General features: G+C 50.8%; 1 protein-coding gene across 9 annotated transcripts; it reads left to right on the top strand.

Annotated features, from left to right (window-relative positions):
- Window positions 1-393: 393 nt before the first annotated feature.
- On the top strand, window positions 394-19,424 carry LOC127585678 (cytidine deaminase-like). Of its 9 annotated transcripts, XM_052043346.1 has the most exons (6): window positions 1,415-1,590; window positions 1,723-1,901; window positions 11,258-11,552; window positions 13,498-13,609; window positions 17,554-17,611; window positions 18,164-19,424. In XM_052043346.1, exons 3-6 carry the CDS (start codon window positions 11,396-11,398, stop codon window positions 18,275-18,277), a joined length of 441 nt encoding a protein of 146 aa, XP_051899306.1. In that variant the 5' UTR covers window positions 1,415-1,590; window positions 1,723-1,901; window positions 11,258-11,395; the 3' UTR covers window positions 18,278-19,424. The 9 variants fall into 9 exon arrangements, with proteins under 9 accessions (XP_051899305.1, XP_051899302.1, XP_051899306.1 ...); XM_052043345.1 differs by lacking the exons at window positions 1,415-1,590; window positions 1,723-1,901 and adding an exon at window positions 394-482; XM_052043344.1 differs by lacking the exon at window positions 1,723-1,901.
- Window positions 19,425-20,288: the final 864 nt, after the last annotated feature.

Genomic DNA, 20,288 nt, shown 5'->3' with positions numbered 1-20,288 from the left:
GCCGGCCGATGCTGCTTTCTCCACTGGGCTAGGGTGGCAGATCTAGAACGATCCACATTCCTGGATTTCCACACGATGTAAGATTCACCAAGACCAAGGTGGCTTCCCTTGTCTTCATTGTATCTATTACCTCGCAATTAGAAATTCTTTCAAGCTCTCCGCTAAATCTTAGCACTTTTACTTGGTCAAACTATCACTTGACTATTATTAATTTTTGTTAATCAAATATTTCATTGGTGTGAGTTATTAACTTAAAAGTAATTAGCTGTTCTGTTTTCCCAATTATCTTCATTTAATCCCACACCGAAACCAAGAAAGCAGTTTTGCTCACGAGCCAATCAGCTCCTTGCTGAGCTCTGATGTCATTTTGCTTTTTTAAATTTTCTTTGAAACTTGGAATGTCAGTCCGTTCCTTCAGATCTGTAGAGAGAAGTCGCCAGACATTGATGTATAAATCTACTGTCTCCTGTTCCCAACGCCAGGTAAGAGAATACCCTTCAATGCCCCCTACTGTTTGTATGTGCCTTTGTGTGGTTCCTTATCAACAACTAAACGGAGACAACATTAGAAGCGACGTCCTTTACTGTAGGCAGTAACTCAACTATTCTGCAACGTATCAAGTCATACCATATGGTAAAACCAGTTCTTAAAGATACACCGCACATATGTGGGTACAGACCTCCAGTCAGAGAAACAGCCCTCCTCCAATGTAGTGTGATCTTATCGAAAGTTAGCGTCTTAAGGAAAACGACAGGGATGGTTTTAGATATTTCCGTTAGTGGGAGAATCTCAGACGAGGGGATGCAGTTACAAGATAGGTGAGCTGACATTTCAGATTGAGGTACATGGAACTTCTTGCAGGGATTGCAATCTCTGGAGTTCCTACCTACGTGGGTTGTGGGAGGCGAGATCTTCGGAGATATTTAAAAAGAAGGAATTGAGGGCCACGGGGAATTGGGAAGAAGAGTGGAGGTTTGGGGCAGAACTGCCATGATCATATGGAATGGCAGGGCAGGTCTGAGGGGCCTGGTATCCCCCTCCTTTGCAAATGTTATTGTATATGGAGAGTTATTTATAGCAGAGCTCGGAAAACCCAGTCTGTCCTACCAGATCCATCTACCCCAACATAATCAACCAGGATCTGCATTGCTCCAGGATCTAAGAGCTCCAGCTCAAGAGAAACCATTTGGCCACCTTACATTTTCTGGGTACACTTATTTTTAGTTATGGGAACTCTGGGCATGAGGCTGATCTGCCAACCAAGGGCTTTCCTTTCAGGAAACAAGTCATTCGCTTCTGGTTGGCAGGGAATGCAGAACTTGGTAAAGACTGACAGATGCCACGACCAATGGGACGGGAATGGGGGGGAAACAGTCGATGTTCATGTGATCAAACTTCCAGGAATGATGTTCAGAGTCCACATCACCACCCAGGCCTGGTGGAAGGTGACCTTGAGTATTGTTTTACATCCCGGGAAGGCGATCGTTGGATTATCAGAAAGCAGTGCAAAAACTCAACGAAGTCTACGGATCAAAGGTTAAAATTTGCCTCTGGTTCTACAACCTCGTAGTTTCCACAAAAATAAACACGGTAAATGCTCGAAATAGTCGATAGTTTAGGAAGCATTGCTGATTTTTTTCCTCTTTTTTTTAAAGAAATAAAAAGTCTGTTTCAAATTCACTTTCCGCTCACACAAATTTATAGTTGACACGTCTTCCTCAGGCAATGTTCTGAACTCGTCGTCCAGCTGCGGTAGAATTTGACAATGCCCCATTAGGCATTTTAGAATGAAGAGTTTTTGCAGCTCTGACCTTGTGGAGCAGCCCGTCACTGCCTCTCACCCTTCATCCTTTCTACACCATCTGTTGTTCATTTTACCCCACTCAAAGACTGAGGTGCAGGTGAGAAATTGGAAACTCGGTCTCTTGTCTGTTAGCTGCCTTTCCTGGGAATTCCACAATGGAAGGCTCAGTTGGCTTGATGAGGGAAAGCAGAGGGTGATGATGGAAGGTTGTTTCTCAGACCAGAGCCCTGTGGTGCGCCTCAGAGGTCGATGCTGGGCCCATTGTTGTTTGTCATCTATATCAACGATTTGGATAAGCAAGTAAAAGGTATGGTTAGTAAGTTTGCACTAAAATAGGTGGTATAGTGGACAATGAAGAAGTTTATCAAAAATTACAGGGGGAATCTTGATCAACTGAGTAAATGGGTTGAAGAATGGCAAATGAAGTTTAATTGGGATAAGTGCGAGGTGTTGCATTTTGGAAGGTCAGATCCAGACAGGATTTTCACAGTGAACGGCAGGTCCCTGGGCCGTGTTGTAGAACAGAGGTACCTTGGAGTACAAGTACATGGTTCACTGAAAGTGGAGTCACAGGTAGACAGGGTGGTGAAGATGGCTTTTGGCACGCTGGCCTTCATGATTCAGGGCACTGTGTATAAAAGAGAAACAAAGGACTGCAGATGCTGGATTCTAGATGAAAAACACGACGATCTTGGAGGAACTCAGCAGGCCAGGCAGCATCTGTGGAGAAAAGCAGGCGGTCAACGTTTCGGGTCAGGACCCTTCTTCAGGACTGAAGATAGGAAAAGGGGAAGCCCAATATATAGGAGGGGAAAAGCAGAGCAGTGATAGGTGGGCAAAAGAGGGGAGGTGGGGTGGGCATAAGGTGGTGGTATGTTGATGCAGGTAAGAGATAGTGATGGGCAGGTGCGGGGGAGGAGGGGAGAGCAGATCCACCGGGAGATGGGTCAAAGGTAAGGAGAGAAAAAAGGGGAAGTAGAAAAAGAGGTAGGCTAGGAAAGGGAAGAAGAGAAGAAGTATGGTTGGTGGGGGGGGGGGGGTGTGGGGAAGGGGGGTGGGGATTACTTAAAGTGGGAGGATTCAATGTTCATGCCATTAGGCTGCAAGGTCCCCAGATGGAAAATGAGGTGCTGTTCTTCCAGTTTCAACTTGGAATTCTCCTGGCAGTGGAGGAGGCCGAGGACTGACATATCAGTGATAGTGTGGGAGGGGGAGTTGAAGTGACTGGCAACGAGGAGATACAGGTCGCAGAGTATAAAATTTGAAAGGTCACGGTGCAGTTGTACAGGACACTGGTGAGGCCGCACTTGGAGTATTACCTTAAGTTTTAGTCACCCTGTTATAGGAAAGATGCTATTAAACTGGAAAGAGTGCAGAAAAGATTTACAAGATGTTGCCAGGACTTGAGGGATTGAGTTATAGGGAGAGCTTGGAGAGGCCAGGACCTTATTCCTCGGAGCAGAGGCGACTGAGAGGTTTATAAAATCATGAGGAGTATATATAGGGTGAATGCACTCAGTCTTTTCCCCAGTGTTGGGGAATCAAGAACTAGAGGGCATAGATTTAAGGTGAGAGGGGAAAGATTTAATAGGAACTTGAGGGGCAACTTTTTTACACAGAGGGTGGTCTCTATGTGGAACAAGCTGCCAAAGGAAGTGGTTGAGGCAGGTACAATAACAACTTTTAAAAGACAGTTGGACAGGGACATGGATTGAAAAGATTTAGAAGGTTATGGGCCAAACGCTTGCAAATGGGACCAGCTTGGATGGGGCATCTTGGTCGGCATGGGCCAGTTGGGCCGAAGGGCCTGTTTCTGTGCTGTGTAATTCTATGATTCTATTGCTCGATATCAGGAAGTTGGTGAATACCTCAATGTCATCTGTGCAATCTACCAATGCAGCAATCTGGCTGCCAGACAACAGACCAATTGATGAGCACGTTAACTGTCACACTGGCCTCACCCACAGAAACAACCCGTAATTTCACAACTAGTTTGCAGGCAAAGTAAAAGAGCGTCACCACCCTCCCCCAGCTGATGACTCCATCAGCAAACTGCTTCTGGGAAAACGTCTCCTTTGGACGTTGGCTGCCAGTGCCATCAATCACCCTGTGTGCAGGCTGAGATACCCAGGCTCAACAGTGTAGCCAACGAGCAGGCTGACTGTCTCGGCAAAGTCCCTGCCCACTCCTGGCAGAACTCTCAGCCACTCCCAGCACAACCCCTGCGGCTATAAACTGCAGGGGTTGTGCTGGGAACACTCAGCAGGTCCAGCAGCTTCAACGGAAGGAGAAACAGTTAATGCGTCAGGTCAAAGTCTTTCCATTGAAACTGGGACAGAGAGAGGATGTTTGCTTTAATTTGCTGAAAGGGTGTGGTGAGGCGGATAGGACAAAGGCAACAATCAGTTGAAGGGTGAGACAGGGTTGCCGTGGTGATGAGCCATTGACAAAGCTGTTTGGTAAATAGATTAAAGAGGGGAGTTCGAAAAAGAGAGAGAGAAAACAAAGGGACTTGTAAGTGCTTTGGAATGCCAGTGAGAGCAGGTTCAGCGAATTGAACCAAAGGAGGATGCTGGAAATGCCTAGCGGATCAGGCAGCGTCCGTGGGGAGAGGTTACGTGAAATTGTTGAATTTGATATTGTGTCCAGAAGGCTACAACGTGCCCCAGGCAGACGGTGAGGTCCTGGTCCTCACGCTCCTGGTAGGCCTCGTTGGAACAGTACAGGAGGTTACAGGCAGGGAGGTCAGAGACATCAGAATGAACACAGCTCTCCCCACCATCGAGGACATCATGAGGATGTCTCAGGAAAGCGACATCCATCATCAGGGACCACCCCCCCCCCCCCCACCATCCAGGCCGTGCCCACTCCTCGATGCTGCCATCAGGCAGGAGGTACAGGAGCCTGAAGACCCACACCTCAAGGTTCAACAACAGCTTCTTCCCCACTGCCGTCAGGTTCTTGAACCGATTTGAAAAACCCCAACACTACCTCGGACTATATTTCTTTTTCCCTCTTTCGACTGTTATGTTTATTTCATTGTTTAAGTTATGTTGTGGCGACCCACCTTTGACGCAAGTGAACTGGCTCTGAAGTCGGCGCGTGCGTCAGCAGACAGGCCAGCCACAAAATGGCACTGGGCCTTCTTCAACAGCGAGGGGAGGAAGCCCGCACGAGGGAAGAGGTTCGGTTGACACCTCTGATGTCATCGCCGCATGTTGAGCACGGGAACTTAACTGCTTAAAAGCCAGCGCGGCAAGATTCGAAATAAACTAGTCTCAAGTTCAACCCACCGACTGCGTGTCATTATTCCTAGCTCAGTGCGTAGCCCATCGCTACATTGGTGACCCCGACGGTCCAAACGGGATTTGGACCGAAGATGATCGACTCCTCATCCGTTCACGCAGTTTCGCTGAAACTGCCACCCTTCTGGGCGCTGCGACCACGCCTGTGGTTTGTCCAGAGTCGGCAGATGTCTTCTGATTCTACGCGTTACTATTATGTGGTGAGCTCCCTTGACCAGGAGACAGCCGCCCAGGTTGAGGATTTCGTACAGTCGCCCCCGGAGGAAGGCAAGTACGCAGCATTCAAAGCGCTGCTCATACGGACCTTTGGCTTCTCACAACGGGAGCACAGTGCCTGCTTGCTGCACCTGGATGGTTTGGGGGACCGGCCGCCATCAGCATTAATGAACGAGATGCTGGCCCTGGCTGACGGACACAAGCCCTGCCTCATGTTCGAGCAGGCATTCCTAGAGCAACTGCCCGAGGACGTACATCTGCCCATGGCCGATGTAGATTTCAGTGACCCCCGGAAGGTAGTGGCCCAGGCAGACGTGCTGTGGAAGGCCAAGAAGGAAAGCGGGACGTCTGTTGGCCAGATTACCAAGCCACCTGCCCAATGCCAGGACAGACCAGGCCCGGCAACGGAGCGCACACAACCCAGAGGCAGCAGTGAGGAGGCCACTGTACAATGGTGTTTCTACCACCAGCAGTGGGGCGCAGAAGCCCGCCGGTGTCGCCCGCCCTGCGAGTTCTCAGGAAACGCCAAGGCCAGCCGCCACTAATGGCTACGGCAGCTGGTCACAAAAACAGCCTCTTGTACGTATGGGACAAACAGTCGGGACACCGCTTCTTGGTCGACACCGGAGCGGAAATCAGCGTCTTACCCCCGATGGGGTACAACACCCACAACAGGGAGCTGAGACCCACCCTGAGGACTGCAAACGGCAGCACGATACGCACCTACGGCACCTGCACAGTGCAGCTGCCGTTTAGCGCCAGCCAGTTCACGTGGGACTTCACACTGGCCGCTGTGGCCCAACCACTCCTGGGGGCGGACTTCTTGCAAGCTCACAGCCTACTGGTTGACTTGCACGGGAGAAGGCTGGTCCATGCCAAGACTTTCCAGACGTTCTCTTTGGGCGAAGCCAAGTTGCCGGCCCTGCACCTGGACTCCATCACGCTGTCGGACAACGAATTCACCAGAATCCTGGCAAACTTCCCATCGGTTCTGGCACCGCAGTTCACGGCAGCCATACCCAGACATGGAGTACAGCACCACATTTCTGACTAAGGGACCAACCCTCCACGCGCGCACACAATGGCTTCCCCCGGACAAGCTCCGCCTGGCGAAGGAGGAGTTCAAGAGGATGGAGGAATTGGGGATCGTACGGAGGTCAGACAGCCCATGGGCTTTCCCCCTACATATGGTGCCCAAAGCAGCCGGGGGCTGGAGACCATGCGGCAACTACCGTCGACTGAACGAGGCTACAACCCCAGACCGCTACCCCGTGCCGCACATACACGACTTTGCAGCAAACCTGCATGGGGCAATCATCTTTTCCAAGGTGGACCTCGTCTGGGGATACCATCAAATTCCGGTACACCCTGACGACATCCCCAAGACAGCACTCATTACCCCATTCGGCCTGTTCGAGTTCCTCCGAATGCCGTTCGGCCTGAAGAATGTCGCACAGACGTTCCAGCGGCTAATGGATGCGGTGGGACGCGACCTGGACTTCGCGAACATCTATTTGGATGACATCCTCATAGCCAGCAGAAATCATCAGAAGCATCTGTCTCACCTCCGCCAGCTCTACTCCCACCTGAGTGATTTTGGCCTCACGATCAACCTGGCCATCTGCCAGTTCGGACTCAACACCATCGACTTCCTGGGCCACAGGATTACCAAAGATGGGGCAACACCCCTGCCCGCCAAGGTAGATGCTATCCACCACTTCGCCTGGCCCAACACAGCCAAAGGCTTGCAGGATTTCGTGGGTATGGTAAACTTCTACCGCTGTTTCCTTCCCTTAGCAGCCCGTGTCATGCGCCCTTTATTCACCCTAATGTTGGGTAAAGGCAAGGACATTACTTGGGATGAAGAGGCCGCGGCCGCTTTCGTCAAAACCAAGGAAGCCTTGGCAGACGTCGCGATGCTGGTGCACCCCAGAATGGACGTTCCAACCGCCCTCACAGTGGACGCATCCAACACGGCAGTCGGTGGGGTGCTGGAGCAACTCATCGAGGGACGCTGAGAACCCCTGGTGTTCTTCAACTCAAGTACAGTGTTTTCGACCGGGAGCTGTTAGCACTATATCTGGCCATCCGACATTTCAGGTATTTCTTAGAGGGCAGGCCATTCACCACGTTCACGGACCACAAACCGTTGATCTTCGCGTTCATGAAGGTGTCCGATCCCTGGTTGGCCCACCAGCAGTGACATCTGTCCTACATCTCCGAGTACACGACGGACATCCAGCATGTCTCGGGAAAGGACAATGTCGTGGCGGACGCACTCTCCAGGCCAGCTATCCAGACCCTGTCCCAGGGGGTGGACTGTGCAGCACTAGCGGAGGCGCAGCAGGCAGATGACGAGTTGCCCAGCTACGGGACCGCAGTCTCGGGTTTGCAGCTGCAGGACTTCCTAGTAGGACCATGTGGGAGGACCCTCCTGTGTGACGTGGCTACCGGCCAACCTCGCCCCATTGTCCCGGCAGCCTGGCAGCGGCGAGTTTTCAACTCCATACACGGTTTGGCGCACCCATCCATCAGGACAACCGTCCGGATGGTCTCCAGTAGGTTCGTGTGGCACGGCCTTCGCAGACAGGTCAGTGAATGGGCCAAAACGTGCGTGCAGTGTCAAGCAGCCAAGGTGCAGCGGCACACCAAAGCCCCGCCGCAGCAGTTCGAACCCACCCACCGGAGGTTTGACCACATTCATGTGGATGTCGTGGGGCCCCTGCCAGTGTCGAGAGGAGCACGTTACCTCCTAACTGTGGTAGACTGGTTCACGAGATGGCCAGAGGCGGCCCCACTCACTGACACCTCCGCTGATTCCTGCGCCCGAGCACTGTTCGCAACCTGGGTAGCAGGCTTCGGGGTACCGGCCCACATTACCTCCGACAGAGGTGCCCAGTTCACCTCCAGCCTGTGGTCGGCCACAGCCAGCCTGTTGGGAGCACGGTTACACCACGTAACTGCCTACCACCCACAGTCGAATGAATTAGTGGAATGTTTCCACCGTCACTTGAAGTCGGCTCTCATGGCCCACCTGAAAGGGCCTAACTGGGTGGACGAGCTCCCCTGGGTCCTGCTCGGAATCCGCACAGCACCCAAAGAGGATCGGCACACCTCGTCGGCCGAGCTGGTGTACGGCACACCCCTGGTCGTCCCAGGAGAGTTCATACCAGCCCCAAGGGGGCAAGGAGAAGAACCCGCAGCAGTCCTGGACAGACTACGAGAGAGGCTCGGCAACCTGGCCCCCATACCATCTTCACGGCACGGACAGATCCCCACCTGCATATCCAAAGACCTGCAGGACTGTAGGTTTGTATTTGTATGGAGGGGCGCACACTGGACACCGCTACAGCGGCTGCACGAGGGGCCATTCAAGGTACTCAGGAACAACGGGTCCACGTATGTCCTAGACATTGGGGGGAAAGAGGAAGTTTTCATGGTGGACCGGCTCAAACCAGCCCATGTGGACTTGGCGCAGCCGGTCGAGGTTCAGGCTCTGCTGCGCAGAGGCAGACCGCCCAAACAGCGACTGATCCAGGCCGTGGACTTTGGGGGGTTTATCGCCGGTTCTGGGGGGGTTATGTGATGACCCACCTTCAATGCAAGCGAGCTGGCTCCAAAGTCGGTGCGCGCGTCAGCAGACAGGCCAGCCACAAAATGGCACTGGGCCTTCTTCAACAGCGAGGGGAGAAAGCCTGCGCGCGGGATGAGGTTCGGTTGACACACCTCTGACGTCATCGCCACGCGTCGAGCGCGGGAGCTTAACTGCTTGAGCCAGCACAGCAAGATTCGAAATAAACCAGTCTCGAGTTCAACCCACCGACTACATGTCGTTATTCCTAGCTCAGTGCGTAGCCCATCGCTACAATGTATAATTTATCTTAATTTAAGTTTATGTTGACTTGTGTTTGTCATGTTCATAATGTAATGTGCTGCTGCAGAAAGCTAATCTTCATGGCATTTACACCCTGGGTATGTCTGCCTATGACAAGAATAAACTTGAACTTGACTTGAGAAGGAGGGGGATGGAGAATTAAAGGGGCAGTCCACAGGGTGCTTTGTGTTGCCCCCAGGTAATGAGTGCAGGTATTCTGCAAAGACATCATCCAATCTGTGTTTGGTTTCTCCAATGTTGAGGAGACCACGTTGTTAAGGCCAAAACCAGTACCCCAGATATGAAGCAGGGGAATCACTGCCTCACCTGAAAGAACTCTTTGGGCCCCTGGATGGTGGGGAGGCACAGGGTGAAAGGACAAGTGTTACATCTTCTGTAGCTGCATGGGAAAGGGGGCGGGCTGGCCGATGGAGACAGACGAGCAGGTTGTGAAGTAGAATGCAGGATATGTGTCTGGTGGTCACAAGGAAGGCACGCCAGCGTCTTTACTTTGTTAGAAAGTTAAGGAGGTTCGGCTTGTCATCGAACATGCTAACAACCTTCTACAGATGTACTGCAGGTTGCATCATGGTCTGGTACGGCAATTCAAATGCACAAGGTCATAAGGAGTTGCAGGGTAGTGGTCTCAGCCCAATATATTATGGGCACATCCCTACCCACCACTGAAAGTATCTACATGATGTGCTGTCTCAAGAAGGCAACATCAAAGATCCCCACCATCTGGGCCATGCCCTCTTCTCACAGTTCCCAGCAGGCAGGAGGTACAGAAGCCTGAAGTCCCACACCACCAGGTTCAAGAACAGCTACTTCCCTTCAACCATTCGGTTCTTGAACCAACCTGCAAAACCCTAATCACTACCTCATTACAGCAACACTGTGACCACTTTGCACTACAATGGACTTTTTTTTGTCCTAATTGTGTTCTTTCTTGTATAATTTATGGTTTTGTGAATGTTGTGTCTATAATGCTATGTGCCTGTGATGCTGCTGCATGTGACAATAAACTCGACTTTGACTTTGGTGAAATCGCATTGAATGACGGAAAGTATGGTGGATGATCTCGAGTGCAGAGGCGGGTGGGGTGGGGGGGGGGGACAATGGGAACTCTGCTCTTACTCTGTCCTGGAAGAGGGAACGGCGAAGGCAGAGGCGTGGGAAATAGGTGAAATGAGGACAATAGCTCTGTCAACAGTGTGAGTTGGGAAGCCACGGATCAGGAAGGAGGCACCTGAGGGAAATCTCATCAGCAGATGGAGGGACTGGGAGAGTGGAATGGAATCCCTACACGAGGCAGGGTGGGAGGGAGTAGTGTCACCGTAGCTAGGGGAGTCTGTGGGCTTGTAATGGATGTTCACGGCTAGCTAATCCCTTGTGATGGAGACAAGGATCCGGAGGGGGAAGGGGGGAGTCACCAACGAAGGTGAGGGCAGGGTGGAAACTGCTGGCAAAAGTAATGATACTTTCAAGTTTTGATTGAGTGCAGGAGGCAGCAGCAGTGCATTGGAGAAATAGGCAAGGAGCATGAGTAGGAATGGATGCAGGTGTCCCAGCAGAAAGTCCTAATCATTCCCAGCAGAACTCCCACTCACTCCCAGCACAGCTGCCACCTGTTCCCAGCAGAACTTCCACTCCAGCAGAACTGCCACTCACTTCCAGCTGAGCTCCCACTCACTCCCAGCACAGCTGCTACCCGCTCCCAGAACAGTGCCTGCTGCCTCCCAGCAGAACTCCCACTCACTCCCAGCAGAACTCCCACTCACTCCCAGCACAGCTGCCACCTGTTCCCAGCAGAACTTCCACTCCAGCAGAACTGCCACTCACTTCCAGCAGAACTCCCACTCACTCCCAGCAGAGCTCCAGCTCACTCCCAGCAGCCCCCCCATCCCCCACGCCAGCTCTCTCAGATGAAAGTCTGCCCCCCTTGCAGACAGGGGGGTCTGACAGTCCTGGTTACGGTGTAAATGCTGTGTGGAATGCCTGTTTCACTTGATAAAGGTCAATGGTCTCAACGTGTGCTGCTGTCCTGTGTTTACACAGCTCCAGAGACCCACGGAACACACTCAGTCAGTGTTTGTCAGCGCATGGATGGTGCGGCAGGTCGCGTCTGACACTTTGAGCTACAGAGGCCTTCTCAACGTTTTCTAAAACTCCATCAGTTGTGCAGGACAGGACGGGATGTGCACTCCTGCTGACCAGACAGCCACCCAGAAAGCAGAGGAGGCAGACAAGTTGATTCGGAAAAGCCACGAGGCCAAGGCCTTTTCATATTCTCCATACAGCAAGTTCCCAGTGGGTGCTGCTCTCCTGACCGAAGATGGAAGGATCTTCACGGGTGAGGGATCTGACCAGCACCCAACACTCAACAAGTCCGCGCACTGCTCGCCCAGGGCAGGTGACTGGGTTGAGGGAATTAGATACAATGGAGCCAGGTTCAGTGACGATACCCGAACAGGTGGAGCCTTGGAGAGACTGTATTAAGGGCAGTTATATAGAGACCACGGTACGGTGGCGCAGCTAGAAGAGCCGCTGCCTCACAGCTCCAGTGACCCAGGTTCGATCCTGACTTCCAGTGCTGTCTGTGTGGTCCCTGTGACCCCGTGGGTTTCCTCTGGGTGCTCCCGTTTCCTCCCACATCCCAAAAACGTGTGTTAATTGGCCACTGTAAATTGCCTCTAGTGAGTGGGTGAGTGGTAGAATCTGGGGGGGGGGGGGGGGGGGTAGTTGACGAGTTGATGTGGGGAGAATAAAAAATGGAATTGATGTAGGATTGGTGTGAACGGGTGACTGATGGTCGGCATGCACTTGGTGGGCCGAAGGGCCTGTGTCCATGCTGTACCTCTCTACGACTCTAGTTTTGACCCCTACCTGTGTTAGATGTACAACAGACGAGGACTGAGCTGATTCTTGAGGCAAGTGGTGTCCATTAGGAGAATGAATGAAATGAACTTGCACTCCCTGGACTGGAGAAGAACAGGAGATGATTTTACTGAAGAGAATAAGCTTCTGAGAGGACAGATCCCCACCTGGGGTATCTGGAGCCAGCAGACAGGGTCTCAGGACCAGGGTCTGGCCGTATGGGATTGGGGTGGAGAGGAAGGTTTCTCCTTTGAAACCCTTCATGCAGGGAAGCTGGATGCCCAGTCACTGAGTTAATTCAAGACGGAGTTTGGTAGAATTTTGGGCACTGTGAGTTCAAGGATAGACAGGGATGGGAAGGGAGATGTAGATCTGAGGATCAGCCATTCTTGTATTAATTGTGGAGTAGATTTGATGGGCTGTGGAGACTATGGACACCTGCTCTTATTTCTTCGTCATTGAATTTTAACCATACCCTTCCTCCCCCATTGACCTGCCCCCCCCCGACCTCTTACCCCATCGCTTCCTCCCTTCCTCTAGACCTGTTCCTGAGCCTCCTCCTTTAAGCTGTTCCTCTTTGACCTTTTATTCCAATTCTCCCTCCACCTGTTCTCCGTTGATACGTCTCCCACACCTGGCTTCCCTCACAGTTGTCCATAACACACAGTCATTGTTCCTTTGGAAGATTTAAGGTCTACTCCCAAGTGGGACAGGGAGACGGGGAGGATGGGGGAGGGGTGCGATTGGTGGCACACGGCTGGGGCAAAGGGCTGCAGGAAAGGCACAGGGCGGCGGTTGGAGAGAGGGCTCGGGATGGGTGGTGGTACAGAGGAACAATGGAGAGCATGGTGGTGGAGTGTGGTGGGAAGTGGGGACCCTGCAGGGCTGAGGCAGGGCTGCGTTGAGGTTGAGGCGTACCACGTAATCTGCAGACTTACCTCACCAGTCAGGGAATCCAGCCCCAGTGCATGACCTGCAGAACAACTGGAGTGTACAGAAGGGGAAGGTCTTGACTCACCCACCACTGTGGCTTGCTCCCAGCTGGAGGTAATGGAGGGGGAGGTGAAGGAGGGGATGAGTCAGGGATCCTTCCCCCCAGCCCCACACCCCCAGCGGTGTATTTCCTCCAGCCCCTCCTGACGCAGAGCGGTCATGAACGAACGTTGGGGTCGGTCTGTTCCAACCACCAACCACCCATTCACACTAATCCCCCGGTTACCAGGACGCCGACTCACCCCGGGAGAAAACCGGCACCGGTTGGCCTCCCAGGGGACAAATCTCACAGGGAGCAGTCCCTGTGAGTGAGGGAGGAGGTAAATCCGAGGTCAGGCCTTCTGGCTGAGGGAAGGTATAAATCCGAGGGTATAGGACAAAGAGGTGTTGCGGAACCTGGACTCTGACCTGTCCTCCTCTTTCTCCAGGCTGTAACATTGAAAATGCAAGTCTGACGGTGGGGATCTGTGCTGAGAGAGTTGCCATTCACAAGGCTGTGTCAGAAGGCTGCACCAACTTCAAGTCGATAGCCATCGCCAGGTACCCACCGTCCTGTGAGACGACATCTGGAAACCCGAGCGAATCGAGGCATTCGGACTTCTCCCCACCACCCCTCCCACCGATCACCCCCCCCCCCCCCCCCACCACCACCCCACCAGCCACTGTCTCCCAGCTTACCCAAGCCGTCTACTCCAGACTTTGACCCTCCATGTCCTCCCTCAGTAACACGTCCTGCTGCAGACACTCTGGGATCGGGAGGGACAGGTGAAGTTCAGGCTTCACGGGGTGACAGTGGAGAAGCTGGGAGAGAGCGGGACCCTGTGTGTCACACGGAGGCTTAGATGTGCTGCCCACTTCCCGGGAGCACGAGAAAATCGGAGCAGGAGGAGGCCACTCGGCCCCTCAAACCTGCCCCACCGTTCAATATGATCACGGCTGATCTGCCCCCGACCTCATCTCCTGCTCTGTGCCAGTTCCCCACAGCACTCCTTCCCCCATTCTTCCAAAAATATATCTACCTTCACCTCACCTACACCACAACTCCTGGGGGCAGAAGATCCAGAGATTCACCACCCTCAGCAAACAGAAATTTCTACGCACATAAGAACATAAGATATAGGAGCAGGAGTCGGCCACCTGGCCCGTCGAGCTTGTTCCGCCATTCAGTAAGATCATGGCTGATCTGGCCGTGGACTCAGATCCACCTACCTGCCTTTTCCCCATAACTCTTAATTCCCCTACTAGGCAAAAATCTGACTGTGTCTTAAATATATTTAATGAGGTAGCCTCCACTGCTTCCCTGAGCAGAGAATTCCAGAGATTCACTACTCTGTGGGAAAAGCAGTTTGTCCTCATCTCTGTCCTAAATCTACTCCTGCGAATCTTGAGGCTATGTCCCCTAATTCTAGTCTCACCTACCAGTGCAAACAACCTTCCTGCCTCTATCTTATCTATCTCTTTCATAATACTATATGTTTCTATAAGATTCCCTCTCATTCTTCTGAATTCCAGTGAGTATAGTCCCAGGCGACTCAACCTCTCCTCATAGGCTAACCCCTCATCTCCAGAATCAACCTGGTGAACCTCCTCTGTACTGCCTCCAAAGCAAGTATATCTTTCCTCAAGTAAGGGGACCAGAACTGCACACAGTACTCCAGGTGCAGCCTCACCAGTACCCTGTAGAGTTGCAGCATAACCTCCCTGCTCTTAAATTCAATCCCTCTAGCAACGAAGGCCAACATTCCATTTGCCTTCTTGATAACCTGTTGCTCCTGCAAACCAACCTTTTGCGATTCATGCACAAGCACTCCCAAGTCCCTCTGCACAACAGCGTGCTGCAATCTTTCACCATTGAAATAATGACCTGATCTATTTTTCCTTCCAAAGTGGATGACCTCGCATTTACCAACATTGTACTCCATCTGCCAGACCCTGATTTGCCCACTCACTTAACCTATCTATATCTCTCTGCAGGCTCTCCACATTCTCTGTACAGTTTTCTTTTCCATTCAATATAGTGTCACCAGTATACTTAGAAACACTGCACTCGGTCCCCTCGAACGCCTTCTGGAAATCCAAGTATACAACACCCACCTGCTCCCCTCTATCCACTGTGCTCATTATATCCTCAAAGAACTCCAATAAGTTTGTCAAACAGGATCTGCACTTCCTGAATCCATGCCGTGTCTGCCTGATGAAACCATTTCTATCCAGATGTCTCACTATTTCTTCCTTAGTGATAGCTTCAAGCATTTTCCCAACTACAGACGTTAAGCTAACTGGCCTATAGTTCCCTCCCTTTTGCCTACATCCTTCTTTAAACAGTGGTGTGATATTCGCTGTCCTTTGATCCACCGGGACCTGCCCAGAGTCCAGAAAATTTTTGTAAATTATCACATATGCCTCTACTATAACTTCCGCCAATCCTTTCAGGACCAGCTGACTTGCCTACCTTTAGGTCCACTAGTTTGCTCACCACTACCTCTTTAGTGACAGTGTTTGTAACGAGGTCCTCACCCTCCCCATCACATCCATAACATCTCTCTTTGGCGTGTTAGACATGTTCTCCACCGTGAAGACTGACACAAAATAGTCGTTCAAGGCCTCAGCCATTTCCACATTACCCAATATTAATTCCCCCGTCTCATCTTCCAAGAGACCCACGTTCACTTTAGTCACCCTCTTCCGCTTTATATAATTACAAAAACTTTTATGGTCTGTTTTTATACTTTATACTCATTTACTTTAATAATCTATCTTCCATTTCCTTACTGCTTGCTTTTTGGTTCTTTGTTGCTTCTTAAAGTTTTCCCAATCTTCCAGTTTCCCACTACTCAGTTTTAAATGACCAGCTCCTTATCTTGTAACTATGTCCCCTTGTTAGAGCTGCTCCCGCCAAGATCCCAACATCTACCCTGTCAAGGCTCTTATATGTCGCAATAAGATTACTCCTAATTCCTTTTAACTCCATCTGTGCAGATCCAAACTGTCCAGCCTCTCTTGGTAGGACAACTCTCTCATCCCATGAATTAGCCTGGTGAACCTCCTTTGGACTTTGGGCGCCATATCTATGGAAAGATGTGCTGGCCCTGGAGAGGGTCCAGAGGAGGTTCACAAGAACGATCCTGGGAATGAAATGCTTAACGTATGAGGGACGTTTGATGTCTCTGGGCCTATACTCGATGGAGTTCAGAAGGATGCGGGGGGATCTCATAGAAACCTGCCAAATACTGAAAGGCCTGCATAGAACGGACGTGGAGAGGATGTTTCCAATAATAGGAGAGTCTAGGATCCGATGGCACAGCCTCAGTATAAAGGGACACCTCTTTAAAACTGAGATGAGGAGGAATTTCTTCAGCCAGAGGGCGGTGAATCTGTGGAATTCATTGCCACAGACGGCTGTGGAGGCCAAGTCAGGTGTATTTAAGGCGGAGATTGACAGGTTCTTGATTCGTAAGGGGGTTATAGTTATGGGAAGAAGCCAGGCAAATGGGGTTGAAAAAAAAATCAGTCATGATTGAATGGTGGAGCAGACTCGATGGGCCGAATGGCCTTATTCTGCTCCTATGTCTTGCAGTCTTATGGTTTGCCTCCAATGTCACTATATCCTTTCATAGGTAAGGGGACCAAAACTGTGTGCAGTGCTTCAGGTGTGAACTCACCAACCCCGTGTACAATTGCAACAAAACTTAACTCCAATTCCTTTGCAATAAGATTCCTCAGGTTCCGGCTTCCCACTGATTGGGAATTGCCAGAGCCTGGGAATGGTTTGAGATGGGGGATTACTTGGGAATTCTCAACACTGGGATAGAGAAAGAGCAGCAATGGTACAGATTGGCGTGGGGGGGAAGAATTCGAAACACAGCAATAAGAAGTTCCTTCCAAATTCTGTGCAGTGGGATGGAGGTTTCTCTGGAAATTCCAAACACTGGGATGGGAAAGACCTTGAAAATTCTGTGCCCAGGAGTGATAGTCTTTGTGAAATCTGAATACTGGGATAGGGAAGAATGGGAATTCTGTGAAGCTTAGGTAAGAACCTGGCCGTGACTCTGTGTGAATCCTTCACATTAGCCTGGGAGAAGAATTCGGAATTTTGTACATTGTAAGGGAGCACCTTCACCAGAACAAACACAGTGGTTCAAGGTGGCTGCTCCAAACCCCTTTCTCAAGAGGATTTAGGGATGGGCATTAATGCTGGTCCTGTCACTACTACCTGGATCCCAGAAAGTAAATAAATAAAATCACTTTAATGGGGAGTCAATGGGAATTCTATACCGCGGATGGCAGAACCCTTGAGAATTCTGGATTGACTGAATTCTAGAATTGCCATTAACCAAGGTGACCGTGTAGGACGTAAGATTGGGATATCACCTCTTGACAGCAGGTCCAGTTAAATTGCACACTCACTGATACTCTGCTTATATAAAGTAATAGGTCCGGGGCTGCTGCTGATGAGATTTTAAAGATGTTCCACTTCCTTGCAGTGACAGGGCAGATCACTTCATCACTCCCTGTGGAGCATGCAGGCAGGTCATGAGAGAGGTGAGATCTTATGTCAAGTATATCCCAGTGGCTCATTAACCTGATGGATGGAGAGATGTGGGCAGTGACGACCTGTGCTCACCAGGAGACTGGGGCTCAGTCAGAACTCTCAGTCTGGGTTGTGGACGGTCTTGGGGTCGGTCTGGGGTTAGGGGTCAGTCTGGGGCCTGGAGTCGGTCAAGGGTCAGTCTGGGGCCTGGGGTCAGTCTGTGGTCCTTCTGGGGTCTGTGGTCGGTCTTGGGGGTCTTGGGGTCGGTCTGGGGTCAGGTCAGTCTCGGATCGGGGGGGGTCTGGGGTCAGGAGTTGGTCTGGGTCCGAGGTCGGTCTTGGGTCGGTTTGGGGCCTGGGGTCGGTTTGGGGTCTGGGGTCGGTCTGTGGTCAGGTCAGTCTGGGGTCAGGGGTCAGTCTGGGACTAATTAATTGGTCTTTATTAATAAAGTTTGGGAAGGAAAATCTACCAGCTTTGAAGAATGCGTGTCTATGTAGGAATTATCAACATATCTACCTCCCCTCTCTCCTTCCCTCCCCTTCTCTCCCCCTCTCCCAGTGCAGTTTGGAACAAAGTGGGAGGTCCACATGACAAAACCAGATATGAGCTGCAAGACCATGACGGTTGAAGAACTGCTGCCCATGTCCTTTGGACCCAAGGACCTGCAGACCAAATGAGGAAGCCTGTGCTGAGTGGCCCAGGGCCATTCTGATGCAGGAGGAATTGTTCGGAGCAGGACTACAGCCTGGATAATAAGGACCTCACTCTTTTTGTATAATTTTAAATTGCCATTTCTTACAGAATTAAATACAATGTATTTGTGAAATGAAAGTTGTATGAAGTTCTAGACACATAAAAGATGTTGAATTAATGTTATTTCATTTAATGTAATGAATAGATTTCACTAATGACTCAGTCTGATTTAGAGAACATTATGTCAACAGCTGGAGTGAAATCACTGCACCACACATGGTGCTTTTATGGAAACTTTACATATAATCCATGCCATGCCGACACTGGGAGGGTCTGATGGGGGAAGTGTTGAGGCACCTTTATTCTGTATTTAACCTGTGCAGTATGTACACCAGAAGTGCCTGATGTAGACAGTATAGGGGGAGCTTCACATTGTATTCAATATGTGCTGTACCTGCCCTGGGAGTTTAATGACCGTACAGAGTTCTTCTTACTCTATCTAATAATCTGAACTGGGAATGTCTGAGGAAATTTTGTTCTGTATCCGACCAGTGCTGTACCCACATTTGAAATGTCTGATGGGTTCATGTGGAGGAAGTGTTACTCTGTGCCTGTTTTCTTCCTGTCCACTTATTCTAGACTTCACGACCCTTGCTGTTCCTGCCTTGGGAATGTTTAATGGAAAAGAGAAGGAACTTTTTCTAACCTGTTTTATTTTCATGTGTGGGGAATAGTGTAGAGGGAGCCTCACTCTGTGTCTTCTGTCTGCACTGGGAGTATCTGATGGGGAGATGTACTAAATTGTTTTATGGCATAATGTAGTGGGAGCTCTCCTCTTTATCTAAGCTGTGCTATACCTGCCCTGGGAGTGTATCATCGGGACAGTGTGGAGGGAGCTTTACTCTGTGCCTGGTCTTCCTGTCCATTCATCTCCAGACCTCCAGGCTTTGATCCAAAGAAACTTAAAGCAAACTGAACTCTAGAGCAAGGTGACAGTCACTTTAGTCAAGGCAGCGTCTGACAGAGTGTGGCATCAAGGAAACTGAAGGGATGAGATTCAAGGGGAATCAGAATCAGGTTATTTATCACTGTCTTGAAATGTGTTTTTTAATGGCAGCAGGACAGTGCAAAGACATAAAATTACTAATAAATTACAAAATAAATAAATAGTGCAAAAAAAAAGGAACAACGAGGTGGTGTTCATGGGTTCATGGGCCGTTCAGAAATCTGATGGCGGAGGGGAAGAAGCTGTTCCTGGATCGTTGAGTGTGGGTCTTCAGGCTCCTGTACCTCCTCCCTGATGGTAGTAATGAGAAGAGGGCATGTCCCGGATAGCGAGGATCCTTTGTGACGGAGGCTGCCTTCTTGAGGCACCGCGTCTTGAAGATGTCCTCGATGGCGGGCAGGGTTGTGCCTGTGATGGAGCTGGCTGAGCCTACAACCCTCTGCAGCCTCTTGTGATCCTGTGCATTGGAGGCTCCATACCGGGCGGTGATGCAACCAGTCAGAATGCTCTCCACCGTACATCTATAGAAACTTGGTGACATACCAAATCTCCTCAAACTCCCAACGAAGTAGAGCCGCTGGTTTGCCTTATTCGTGATGGCATCAATGTGTTGGGCCCAGAATAGATTCTCTGAGATGTCGATGCCCAGGAACTTGAAGCTGCTCACCCTTTCCACTGCCGACCCCTCAATGAGGACTGGTGTGTGTTCTCCCAACTTCCCCTTCCTGAAGTCCACAATCAGTTCCTTGGTCTTGCTGACATTGAGTTGGAGTTTGTTGCGACACCACTCAACCAGCCGATCTATCTCACTCCTGGAAAAGTCTTCACTGACCAGATCACAACCGATGCAGGGGACGGAGGCTGTTATTGTTGGAGGTGAATTATCTCCAGGATTTTCAATCTCCTACACCCGAACATCTTCAGCTGCTCCATCAATGGCTTTCCTTTCAGGAAAAGAAAGGGATCTTCACTGGTGACTGCCCAATATC

This window comes from Pristis pectinata, chromosome 33 (assembly GCF_009764475.1).
Source record: "Pristis pectinata isolate sPriPec2 chromosome 33, sPriPec2.1.pri, whole genome shotgun sequence".
Taxonomy (NCBI): domain Eukaryota; kingdom Metazoa; phylum Chordata; class Chondrichthyes; order Rhinopristiformes; family Pristidae; genus Pristis; species Pristis pectinata.
Note: the sequence above shows the minus strand (reverse complement) of the source record. Positions and strands in the feature narration are given on the sequence as shown.

Coding starts and splice junctions, on each gene's coding strand:
- LOC127585678 (XM_052043342.1), top strand. CDS start 5,184: ATGATCGACTCCTCATCCGTTCACGCAGTTTCGCTGAAACTGCCACCC.